This window comes from Chrysemys picta, chromosome 24, assembly GCF_011386835.1.
Source record: "Chrysemys picta bellii isolate R12L10 chromosome 24, ASM1138683v2, whole genome shotgun sequence".
In the NCBI taxonomy this organism is placed as follows: domain Eukaryota; kingdom Metazoa; phylum Chordata; order Testudines; family Emydidae; genus Chrysemys; species Chrysemys picta.
The window spans coordinates 16,523,208-16,536,370 of NC_088814.1; the positions used below are offsets into that span (position 1 = coordinate 16,523,208).

A 13,163-nucleotide genomic window follows, 5' to 3' on the forward strand; every position below is an offset into this window, starting at 1 on the left:
CCTGAAGAGTCCTGATTTTTCAGCAGCTGGGTTCTCAGCTTCTGGATATCAGATCCCTTCAAAATGTCTCAAGTTGGGAAACCAAACTCACTAGGCATTTGAGAAAATTTAGGGCAAAGTGTATAATTACAACCTTTATATAATGCTCAGAGGGACTGTTACTTCTCTAAGAAGTAGAGCACGTCTCTAAGACAACTTACTGCAATGGAAGAGCTACTGGAATGTGTTGTCTAGAACTGGGTTTGGGAAGATTGGGGAGGGCTTGCCAACATCAAAAGATTAAATCCGTGTTGCAGAAAAGTGCATTTTGTTTTTTATATTTTTTCACAAGCATGAAATAGAACCATCATCTCAAATGAGAAGCTGTTTTACTTATGCAGGGAGGAATTTTCAAAAGAATCTAAGGGAGCTGCTGTATCATTTGCTTTTGAAAATCCCTCCTGTGAGTGCTTGCAGACTGAACCACTGTTGGCTCTGCTATGTTACCTCTTAAGTTCTTCTGCTGGGCTCCTCAGCAGAGTGTCTGAGCCTGGGGGCGATGTTGTCTCTACTGTTCTAGTATTTCTCCGGTGGAGTGCCTCATCCTACCATAACTTTTTACAATAATGTAACATTGTTTTAGGTAAGTGTTTTTGGTATTAAATAAAAGTGTAATCCCAATGTCCTCTCATAGTTTGGGTCAATGTGTGTTGGCTTCATTTTAGTCCCTCTATTCTCCAAGCAAGTCACTAATCCCAGAGAAAACTACGCTAGCCCTTGATCATTACTACTCAAAGTATTAGAGAGCAATTGCTGAGTATATGGACAGGAGCTCACTCATTTCTTTCCCCTTTTGGTTCTCTCATCTGAGCAGGTCTTTTTAAAACATTACTGTAGATATTCTTCTGTAATTTGGAAAACCCCTTCATTTTACTTAGGGAGAGTATGATTTGAGCTATTTACCACTGTCTGAAGCACAGCTACTACCTATGAGTAATGAACTACTGTATAGGAAGTTTCACTGCGCTGTATATCTTAGAAGGTTAACGCAAACCAAGAGAAGGGAAGCAACATTGTGTTCTTGTTGTGGAAATCCCCATTTTACAATTTGTAGCCAGCAATCTGACTAAAACTGTCTACAGCGTATTATCTTGGTACTGAAGGCTGGTTCCTCAATACTGCTACTGCATTTAGTGTGAGTAAACGCTCACATTTTATATAGTAGATCTCAGGACAAGGTCTTGTTTAGGCGGGTCTCTCCTACCTTCTCTTCAATTAAGAACTGGAAATACCTGCTTTATAAACTCCCCACTGACTGCCAACCATGTGACTGTTCCTGGACAAGCCAATACCAGGTGAGAGTGATGTGGAGATTTTTGGATGTTCCTCCTGAGTGATGTGCAGTATTTAAGACACTCTTCCATCACTCACATTCAATTCCCTGTACAGTTCTATTTCTAGCCCTTCTGCTGGCATCTTGGGAGTTCTTAGGTCCTGGTACTTAGCACTTACATACAGCCTTACATACATTAATCTTCATAAGCCCTTTGATGTAGGCAAGTGTTATCCGTATTTTTAAAATTGGAGTGCTGCGGCATTAAGTCAGGGGTGGCCAACTTGAGCCTGAGAAGGAGCCAGAATTTACCAATATACGTTGCCAAAGAGCCACAGTAATACGTCAGCAGCCCCCCATCAGCTCCTCCACCCCACTCCCAGTACCTCCCACCCACCGCCAGCTCCCCTGATCAGCGCCTCCCCCTCCGTCCCCACACCTCCTGATCAGCTGTTTTGTGGCATGCAGGAGGCTCTGGGGGGAGGGGAAGGAGCAAGGGCACAGCAGGCTCCGGGGAGGGGTCAGTAACGGGTAGAGTGGGGGCAGGGCCTGGGGCAGAGCCAGGGGTTGAGCCGTGAACAACCCCTGGTACATTGGAAAATTGGTGCCTGTATCTCCAGCCCTGGAGTCAGTGCCTATACAGGGAGCCGTATATTAACTTCTGAACTTACCGCCCATGGGCTGCTTCTCTTGGGAGGAAATAAATGATTACAACCCAAAAATGCACTACTGTGAATTCTTTTTCAAGAAGTGTCTAACATAACATGACATAACTGCCTCTTTATGTAATGCTCCAGTCAGTGGCTTAGACACTTGGCTTGCCAGCTAGCCAAAGATGAATGGCATTGCAACTTGTTTTTTCCAGCTGTTCTGACATGGCCTATCAATATTCTTCAGGCAGCTATGCCAATCTGCCCTTTCATGGCACCTCAATCAAGGCGTCTGCAAACTCTTATGTAGTTGGCATTCCTGCACTTTTGAGAGACCAGTCTTAACAACAAACCATTGTCTTAAAATGACGTTGGTTGTCTTTGATAAGTAGTTTGTATAACAACCATACACTCTGAAGTCATTGCACCCATATAACCTACAACCAATATGACATGCTTCACCTCCATAGCTTTTCAACCTCCTCTACATCTCAAACTTGAACCAACATGTGGTGAGCTAATGATGGTGCTCTTTCATTATAGCCAGTTAATATGAATTGAACCATATATTTCAGGAGTTCACTGTGTGATTCCAGCATTGGCAGAGGAATCTGATTTATATGACAAAATTGAATGCAGAAAAATACGTTGCCCAAGTAACAGCCATTATACAGCGCTTTCCATCTTCAAATTACATCAACACCTACTACACCTGTAAAGTCCATAAGGGGTAATTCTGTTTTCACTGATGGGAAAATTGAGGTATACAGAGCCTAGGGGCCAGTCAGTGCTCAGCACCCATAGTGGGAACTGGTTTTTCAAAAGAGCCCATCAAATGGGAGCTACAGAGAGCTGAGCACTCTTGGAAATCTGACCTTTTATTTAGGTCCCTAAATGAGAGCAGAGCGCACTCAAATATCTGACCCCACTGTCTTGTCCAAAGTCCCCGTGAAAGCTGGTAATAGCACTCCGGGGTTCCTGGCTCACATTCCTGTCCTCACACCACTAGACCTTGCCTCCTCCTCTGCTTTCCGTAAAGGAGGACTTGAATATGTGTTGTAAAGCACCAGTGAAAATTGTAGAACTCAAAGCAGTCCACTCCGTCTGTCTGACCACAATCCTATCCTGTGTTGAACATCTGTGACTACGAACAGCTAAGTACGTGAAGCTGGCTTAAGCCAAAGTGAAGTGCTGCTTGTATTTTCCCCTGACCTTGCTCTCTGAAAGTTTTTTCTTTCAAGAGATGAGGAGAGCAAGAGATTTCCTTAGTCAAATGTTGATGCCAATCCAAATGATAACTCTCAAGGTTAAGCACCACTAGTGCTGGGCACATTTATACACAGCAGGTAGCGTGAGGCAGAAAAAAGTGGGGTCTGCAGCTGCACTTGTTCCACAGCATAATGTACTCTCAGGGCTTTCCATCTGTGCCTGTGGCAGCATGTACAGACTGTCTGTGGTCCCAGCTTTATTGTAGTAACCTTGAAAATGTAAAGTACTGACACTATTTTTGGTGGGAAGGGGACTATATATAATAAATGTATGATACATGAATGCCTTTCCTGTGTGTACACAGTGTATCGTTAAACCCTCCTACAGACCACTTGAATATAGCAAGACTCCACACTGGAGAGACCTTCTGAATGTATTCTGTAGGGGCAGGTGGGAAAAAATGTTGGTAGATGAGGACTTCATTGTAAAATTGTGTGTATAAACATATTTTGTATAAAGTGTGAACAACAGTCCCATCCAGAAATGAGTGAGTTTTTACTACACCTGTCAGATGCAGCCTTGCCTAGCTGTCTTCCTCATTCTGCTAGAGTTGTCTTTTTTTGCTGTGAGTTGGCCCTTTGGCCACACTGAAGCTATTCTTCCTGCTTTGAATCTTTGTCCTTCCCTGACATTGCCTGTCCTATTCCTGTTCACTGTTCTCCCTGCTGCTGGCAGTGGCTCTGTTTCTTACCGCGGCAAGAACAGAGAGCAGCTAGGAGATGGTGACAATAGGGAGGAGGCAACCAGGGGCAACCCTAACTGCTCCCCAGCCATTCCACATCCTCAGGAATCTACCCCCTTGTTTACACACAGCTGACAGGGCGAACATCAGAGCCTGGGGGTGCAGATAGATGGTTTTTCAAAGGGAATGAGTGGGAAGAGGTGAGACTACGAGAGAGGACCCCAGTGGACAGAGACATAGGCAGGAGGCGTATGGGAAGAATGTCCTCATGATTGTTGATTTCCCTTGAATTGAAGGGGGGCCTGGGGGCAAGAACGTGAAGGGGTGGGATGGAGGGAAGGACTGCAAATGGAAGAGGCCTTTGCTCCAGACTTGTTAAATTCAAACGCTACACCAGCTATTCAGGGGATTGGTCTCTCTCACTAAACTACCCTGGGGTAACCCCACGTCCCCTCTGTTTTCCCCCACATCAGCCCTCAGTGCTAACTATGTAATGTAGTTGCTCTACATCTACATTAGGCATATGAAGAAGACGATCCCAAAATAGCTGGTCCAGCAGCATATATTCAAAGCCAAATTAGGTGTTCTGTGTGGGCTTCTAAAACCCTAATACCACTTCTGGGATAACACTTATTAGCAAGCTGATGTTGGCTGTGATGGCTGTCAAGGGTAAAAGGTTTGGCTATAGAAGGTAGTGGTTTACAGAGCAGGTCTCACTTCGAATTTGCTGCCTACCTTGCTTTATATACACTCTGCGTTTTTTTCCAGCACTAGCATTCCTTTCAGATAAGAAATTCAGTGGCTGCCAGCAAACAAAAACAGCAAAAAAGAGCTGCTGTGATTATATATACTGGTGACCTACTTAAAATCCTCTTTCCTCATCCTCTTTTAATGTGTGCGTGATAATACCGGCTGGTGGTCTGAGGGATTGTTAGCAGAATAATGAACACAAACCATGGACCTCGTTTGTTTAGCAATAGTTTATGAACATCAGAAATGTTTTATTTTTGATTAAATCGTTTAGGCTTTTTTAGCTGTGATAGCTCATTCTGTGCTTTTTGTCTCACTGCTCAGACGCCTTTGTATTGTGAATACAGACAGTGTTGGTGCTTCAGAAGATGCAGTTAAATCTCACAATGTCTTAATCTTTTGAGCTGCAGAATACAAGACTTCCAGCGTCTAACCAGTTAGCAGAGCAATAATGACTGAGACCCAGGATGTTTCTGGTCATTATAATTTTTCTGAACACGCTTCAGGAGGAGCTGGTTGTAAAGATACTGTGGTGTCTTCTGTTCGTAAGAAAACAGGGCTGTATAAAAGGATCCGGTCAAGGGTGGTAGGTCAAAAATTCAGCTCCCCTGTGGCAATCAACGCATGTGAAATGCAGGTTGCTCATGTTTCTTCTCTCCATTTCTGCCTCCTATAAGAAAACTAATTTCTCATTGGGCAGATTCACTCAGAAGAGAGCAGAATTCTCCTGTCATTTGATTGCCTACATTCAGGAGCAAAGTGGACAGGCGCAGTGAAGGAAATAATTCTATACATGCTTCCACCATCTGGGCATGTGTACACTTATCAAAGTGGATAAACAGTGCATTCGTTTGGATTGTCATCACCAATACTGGAATGTCTTATTTTTGAATAAATGGGCGAGGTCTTCAAAATAAATAAATAAATTAAATAAAAGGTATCAACAGGGTACTATAAACATCTGCATAAAATTCCTCAACGTAGTTCAGTTACTTGGCCTACCACAAAAACAGCAATTTCTCATCAAGAAATTATACATAAAACATTCCTATTTCTTCAGTGACTGTAGAATTTTACTTTCCATAAATTGAGTTCTATAAAGAATAAATTGTTTATTATTATGCCCGTCACAATTCCCAAAGCAGTAATCAAAACATAGAGTTTCTAAACAGATGTTTAAAAAATAAAATAAGTAGAAGAATCACCATTTGGGTTCTCCATCTCTTGGTAACGAAAAATTCTACAGTTATTGAGGCTTAAACACGCATGCAATAAAAATAACACCAACGACTACCCCAGATAGTTTCTAGTTTTTTAGCAAGCCCTTCGTGGTAGAAATTTCAGTTCTCCCCCCACCTTCAAATGTGTCTGGCAATAGGCATAGGCAGTGAGTTATATGGGCCTGTGGTGCCCGTGTTCCACCAACATTCAGGAACGTGGGCCCGGCTCCACCAATGTTTGGGCTTATATTTTCAGAGTTATCCCATCCATAAGACAGACCAGGGCAACCGCCCTGGGCCCTGTGCTTTGGGGGGGGGGCCCACACCTCAGGGGGATGCAGGGTTCAAGGTGGCCTGGGGGGCTAGCAGGGGGCCTGGCACTGGCAGCAGTGAGCGACCTGGCCCTAGCCCCCTCCGCTCCACCCCACACTCCACCCCTTCCCCCAATTCCTGCTTCTTCCCGCCCATGCTCCACCCCACCCCCCTTCCACCCATTCCCCAAGCCCCAGCCCCTGCTCGGCCTCCACCCTTCCCCCCAAACCCCCGCTTCTCCAGCTTCCACCCTCGAGCGACGGCAGGAGCTGGGGGAGCGGCTGGGCGGGCTGGGGCCGAGTCGCTCGCTGCTGCCGGCGCCAGGCCCCCCGCTAACCCTCCAGGCCACCCTGGACCCTGCATCCCACTGAAGCGCAGGGCCCCCCAAAGGGACCCTGCTTGGACCTGTTCTGGGCACCACCAAAAATTATACAAACCTGGCACCCATGGCAATAGGGCAGGGGTGGGCAAACTTTTTGGCCCAAGTGCCACATCTGTGTATGGAAATTGTATGGCGGGCCATGAATGCTCACAAAATTGGGGTTGGGTTGCGGGAGGGGGTGAAGACTCCGGATGGGGGTGCGAGTTCTGGGGTGGGGTTGGGGATGAGGGGTTTGGAGTGTAGGAGGGTGCTCTGGGCTGGGATCGAGGGGTTTGGAGGGCGGGGGGGATTAGGGCAGAGGGGGGTCAGGAGGAGGTCAGGGATGCAGGCTCCAGACGGCGCTTATCTCAAACAGCTCCCGGAAGCAGTGGCATGTTCCCCCTCCGGCTCCTACGCGGAGGCGCGGCCAGGCAGCTCTACATGTGCTGCCGCCCCTGCAGCTCCCATTGGCCGCGGTTCCCTGCCAATGGGAGCTGCAGGGGCAGCGCTTAGGGTGGGGGCAACATGCGGAGCCCCCTGGGCTGTCCCTATGCATAGGAGCCGGAGTGGGGACATGCCGCTGCTTCGAGGAGCCCTGCAGAGCGGGGCAAGCCCCAGACCTGGCTCCCTGGCAGTAGCTCGAGGGCCGGATTAAAACGTCTGACGGGTCGGATGCGGCCTGCAGGCCATAGTTTACCCACCCCTGCAATAGGGCAACTTTTCCCATCCCTCCCACAAGTAGCTCTGCATTGCTGCAGTTTACTGCACCCTGGATGACAAGATGTTCCTTTTATTGACTAGCTGGAAGCTTCGGGAACAATGGAGGAAAATGGGGCCAAAACAAAGGGGGCAAACTGTATATTCTGTAACTCAACTAATTAGTTTTAATATATTAGTGAAACCACTGGATAGCATCTAGGGAAGCATATTCACTTTCTGACTTGGGCACCAGCTTAAAATGGAGCCTACTGTAGGTAATTTGTTTCCCACAAAGCCCTGAGGAGAAGTTGGCAGGGAAAGCATAAATGTGAAAACAATTTAATACCATTGGTGTTGCACGCTGCTGATTCAATGGGGAGGTGACGTGGCTCCTTGGAAAAGCTTCCCATTCTGCCACTGCCTGTGGATGTTGCGTGCTATAGGAAATCAATGGGTGGGAAGAGATTATACATGATTAGTTGTCTCTATAATGCAGATATTGCATTAGCTGTCATAGGAGTCAGAGTGCCACCGCCAGGTTAGTAGAGTCCAGGAGCGAATGCAAGTTTCCAAGTCCCATGGGAGCTTGGCATATACTATGTTATTGTATTTCCCTGGAGCAGTATTGATGTGGCATCTACAAAGTGTGACAGGAGGTGAAATTATCTCTCCACAGTGTTTCACAGCAACAAATTATCCTTCCTTATAAAGGAAGGGAAGTCTCTACATAAATGCATGTTCGGCACCATTTTGTCAGATTATGGTGCAGGATATTGGCATTTAGACTGCACAGACCTATGTCCTTGTGAGTGAATTTGCGCTGGACTAGATTAAGCATCCTTTACAAACATACAGTACAGACAAGAATCAATGCTACGTAAAGGAAGCCACTTCAGTTTTATTTACCACATTAATCTCTTTGTAGAACTGAATGGCACTACTTATGCTGGTGGTCATTAGCAAGATGGATTTTGGTTATAACATAGATGACATTACAGCTGTGTATTGTCTGCTATGGATCTCTCTTAAAGAGTTCCCTAGGGAGGTGGTGGAATCTACATCCTTAGAGGTTTTTAAGGCCCAGCTTGACAAAGCCCTGGCTGGGATGATTTAGTTGGGGTTGGTCCTGCTATGAGGAGGGGATTGGACCAGATGACCTCCTAAGGTCTCTTCCAACCCTGATATTCTATGATTCTAAAGCATGTAAGGGGAGTTTTTGGAAATGGCTCCAGTGCCTTGTACCTCCTTCTGGGTGTGGGGCCATCAGGATAAACTTGCTTCCTATGTGCCTCAAAAATGAAAACATGTTAACGTGTGTATGTATAGATCACTTTGAGTGAATGTAGTGTTCATAAAAGGTGTTAGATTGACGGCCCTGGTGATTAGAACAGTATATCTGGTACAGACTAGCCAGAAGCAATGAAAGTTTCCCCCACACAACTCATTGTCCATGTGCATCAGTCCTGACCTAAGGCGACTTCTCCCTGGAACAAGAGTTTAGTTCGGTCACTGTGGTCACCTCAATCCTGGAAATTTTCCTGAGGTGGCCAATTAGATGCTAGTTATGAAGACTCGAGCTGTGAATACCTGTCCACTAGGAACCAGACTGACACCACCTCTTCATTTCGCAATAGCCCCAAAGCCATCACCAATGATGACAACAGTCACCATCAAGTTGGACCAGGTTTGACCCCTCTAGCTGCAGGCAGCTAACCTAGATCAGTCCCCTGAGCCATCCAGCCCCTCCTTGTGCTTTGTTTTTGTTCTAGAGAGAAGCTTTGGGGATATGTTATTTCAAGTGTTTTCCCAGAATGTCTTTGCATAGACCATATTGGAAGAGTTGACCTGACTCCTCCCATACCGGAAGGAAAAGACCTTTAATATCCATTTAGGAGCAGTAGATGAACTCAGCCACCCTGAATTGGTGCAAACTTTCCAGTTACATGTGAGTTTGATGCTGCAGTAATCAGCCCTGATAATAGGAACTGAGCTTCACTGACACTGAGCCTCAGCAATGTCACTTCCTCTCACTAACAACTGGAAAAGGAAAAAGTCACAGTCAGCAAAAGATTGAGTCACCAAGCTGTCACATGTTCCCTTTTGCCTTGCTAGTCCTGTGCCAATTTTAGGGTGAGAGTGTGCATGATAGTCGTCAGTTGTGAAACACCAAGACGCCCTGGAACCACAGATTCATGTCCCAGTAAGATTAATTCAACCCTACATCCTTTGGAACGCCATGCAGTGTACTGCACGTGTAGGTCATTCAGATGAGATCTTCTAAAATCAGAGGGCTTCTAGGATCTGCAGAGATTAAAGATCACCTGGCATATTTTGAAAGAACAGAGATGTGCACTGCTGGCTTTGGATGGTGTTAGGTCACATTAGCTAGCTTGATCTAACACCCTCTAAAAGTCAAGACAAGTCTTCCCCTTATGCTTTAATTCAACCAACTTAGCACATGCTGACGTGCTGCTTGCCTTGTCGCGACCAGAGCTTTTGAAGGTGTTAGATTGTGCTAGCTCAAGGTGAGTGAGGGAATATCTTTTATTGGACTAACTTCGTACAAAAAAAGGGTTTTAAAACGAACCCTTGTCCCAAAGCTGTGGTATTGTGGCTAGCACTCTCCTGCTTAGTGTCACAACATTGGCTGGGAATCCTGGCTGTCTCTTAAAGGTCTTGTGAGAGGACAGGAAATGTGCAGCAATTAAGAGCACAACTCTGCCATGTAGCAGCAGGGCAGCTGTGCCAGTGAGCATATGTAAAGCAACCAGTGCTACCATTCACTGGCTTTCCCTCTCCCTGCCACCATTTCCCAGTCTGTGAAATGGGAATAATACTTTACAGGGTGCTCAGATGCCATGGTGACAGGTGTGGTATAAGAACCTAAACACCCCTTCCATTGGCGTAGGTAGTGTCTACACCAGGGGTCAGCAACCTTTCAGAAGTGGTGTGCCGAGTCTTCATTTATTCACTCTAATTTAAGGTTTCACGTACCAGTGATATATTTTAATGTTTTTAGAAGGTCTCTCTCTATAAGTCTATATTATATGAACTACACTATTGTTGTATGTAAAGTAAATAAGGTTTTTAAAATGTTTAAGAAGCTTCATTTAAAATTAAATTAAAATGCAGAGCGCCCTGGACCGGTGGCCAGGACCCGGGCAGTGTGAGTGCCACTGAAAATCAGCTCGTGTGCCGCCTTCGGCACGCGTGCCATAGGTTGCCTACCCCTGGTCTACACTGAAGCGCTATAATGGTGCAGCTGCAACAGCATTTCAAGTATAGACAAGCCATGAGCCTCACAACATTGTGAGGTGTAGGAAGGTCTGTGGCTGAATCAGGAATTGAACCCAGGTCTTATGAGCCCCAGTTTAGTGTTTTATCCACTAAATCATCTGTTGCAAGCTAGGGTAGATTTTTTGTTCATAGTTATATTAACAGGAAAATAGCAAGACTGCCAAACATTCCTTTAATATTATGGGTCTTAATTGGCCCCACAGACGTGAGGAAATTTACATTCTAATGCACACACCTAAGTCCCTCAAGGTCCAGCAGATGCAGCACATAGGACAGTTTCGGATCACTGACTATTTGTAAAATCTAACTCCCTGGGACACTGGCAGACTTAAATACACCTATGTATCATATAGGACTGTTTGATTCTGTGCTAATATAGCGTCATGTGTCAGTTTAGAATCTCACTTGTATGTTGTAGCTAATAGCAGTATACTCACTTTGTAGCATATTAGTAATCATAGCTAAGTACAGGGTGTGAAACTAGGGCAGCGGTGTGGCCAAACGCTGACCTAGATTTTTTTTGGATGGCTTCCTAAACGGGAGATCTATATAAAAACTGTCTGCCTCTGAAACAGGTTTCTAACTGATGTTTCTGTTCAGGGGAAGTCTTCCCCTGACATATTGCCTTCCTTCTTGGGTCCCCCATCCTGGCCATGTAATTAAAATGATAGCAGTAAATTAACTGGTTTAGTCTGGGTTTAGGAACTTAGCCAAATTTTAGCTTAGAGAGAATTTTTACTGCAAAGTTCAAATAAATTCTTGAGAATAAATGTCTAATAGGGAATCTGTCTGAACTAGAATGTTTAGAGGAAAAGGGAATTTATTGCCTTTAGGTTTCTCTATATGTAAGTCATTGAGCTTAAACTGTCTGTGTTATGGAGGAGCTCTAGTGGCTCCTGAGTTAAGGTTACATTGTAAAAGCAGCCAAGAGTCCAGTGGCACCTCCTAGACTAACAGACCTACAGAAGAATGAGCTTTTGTGGGTGACTACCCACTTCTTCGGCTGCATCCAGACTAACACGGCCACCCCTTTGAAGGTTACATTGATATTTCCATTTAAAGCAGAGTTAATACTTCAAACATGAAATTCTTCTTTGAGATGAATGTCCGTGTGGGTGCTCCACTCCAGGTGGTGGTGCACCCCTGCATCTTCACTCGGAGAGTTTTGCAGCAGTGCCCGTACAGGTCGTGCACGCGTGGTGCCTTCCTCACGCTCCATTGGCGGTTGAAGTATCGCGTGCATGACCCGGACCCCTCAGTTCCTTCTCAACTGTCTCTGGTCTGAGATGTAGCTTTCCAGTCCTGTAAAAATCTGTAGTTTTACTCAGATAAGTTACATAGTTAGCTTTAGTAGTCTTTCTAGTAGTTAGATTTCATTTTTTAGCTTAGTTCCTGTTAAAAAAAAAAAAATCTGATTTACTCCGTAGTTGAGTGCAGTGATAATGCCAGGTCCCCACCAGGCTTTAAGTGATGCACTATGTGCAGAGAGGCAATGCCAGTGTCTGACGGACACACTCAATGTGTCCACAGTCTCAGTGAATCCCATGTTCCCCAGAAATGTGACCATTGCAGCAAATTGAAAGCTAGGACACAAAGGGACAGGGACCTGAGGCTTAAGCTCATTTTAATGGAGAAGTCTTGAGACCAGCCTCTGATCCAGGACAAGAACCTGCTTCCCGGCACAGGTCACCAGTTCCTTCACCACTGAGGTCCCCAAAATCCAACGGACCTGCCACGAAACAGTCATCCTCCTCATCCCAAAGAGAGCAGACCAGCAAAAAACAGTCACCGACGAAATTGCTCTCATCAGTGCCAGTGGCAGCGCAACTCAGGTGCAATGGTCTCAAGTTGCAGTGGGGAGGTCTAGGTTGGATATTAGGAGAAACTATTTCACTAAGAGGGTGGTGAAGCACTGGAATTGGTTCCCTAGGGAAGTAGTGGAATCTCCATCCTTAGAGGTTTTTAAGGGGGGATTGGGGTGCGGGCTCCCTCCCGACAGCCAGGGAGCGGCGATCAGGGGATTGGAACATTTACAGTAATGTACTGTATGTCCGTTTGCAGCACTGTACTGTAAGTTGCAAAGGACGGATATGCGAATTGGGACCAACGTGAATCAGAACACGTTCCCCTATTGATGAGCGATGGATATGCGAAATAATGGATAAGTAGGAGACGTATACCAGGGACCCCCTGTACTTGTAGCACCTATCTGTATAAGTGGAGGAGATTTACAACATGGTGCATCGCCAAACAAACTGATGCAACGCCTACACCTCTCCCACTGGTCCTAGACTACCGCTTAGAACTAAAACAATCGGGCCTTTCCATCAGCTTACTGAAAGTACACCTGTCAGCCATCACTCCTTTTCATCGAAAGATTAACAACACTACAGTCTTTGCCCACCCAATCACCAAATGATTCCTCAAGGACATACAATCTCTCTACCCGGACCTCATACCACCCCTGTACCTTGGGACTTGAATCTGGTGCTAACGACCCTTGCTCGGAAACCTTTCAAACCTCTAGCAACCTGCTCCTTATTGCACCTGTCCATGAAGGTGTCATTTCTAGTAGCTATCATGTCAACCAGACATGTGGGAGAAATAGGGG

General features: G+C 45.7%; 1 protein-coding gene across 4 annotated transcripts in view; it reads left to right on the forward strand.

Annotated features, from left to right (window-relative positions):
* MYO1D (myosin ID) overlaps positions 1–13,163 on the forward strand; it is a 360,936-nt gene that overhangs the window by 286,537 nt on the left and 61,236 nt on the right. Inside the window, exon 22 of one of the 4 annotated variants that reach the window (XM_065577935.1) lies at positions 5,364–5,454. The exons of 2 other annotated variants lie outside the window; for them this stretch is intronic. In XM_065577935.1, coding sequence (XP_065434007.1) covers positions 5,364–5,439 — 76 coding nt within the window. In that variant the 3' untranslated portion in view covers positions 5,440–5,454. Of the gene's footprint in view, positions 1–4,987; positions 5,082–5,363; positions 5,455–13,163 lie in introns of those variants that run through there. One more of the 4 variants, XM_065577934.1, reaches the window with a different exon arrangement.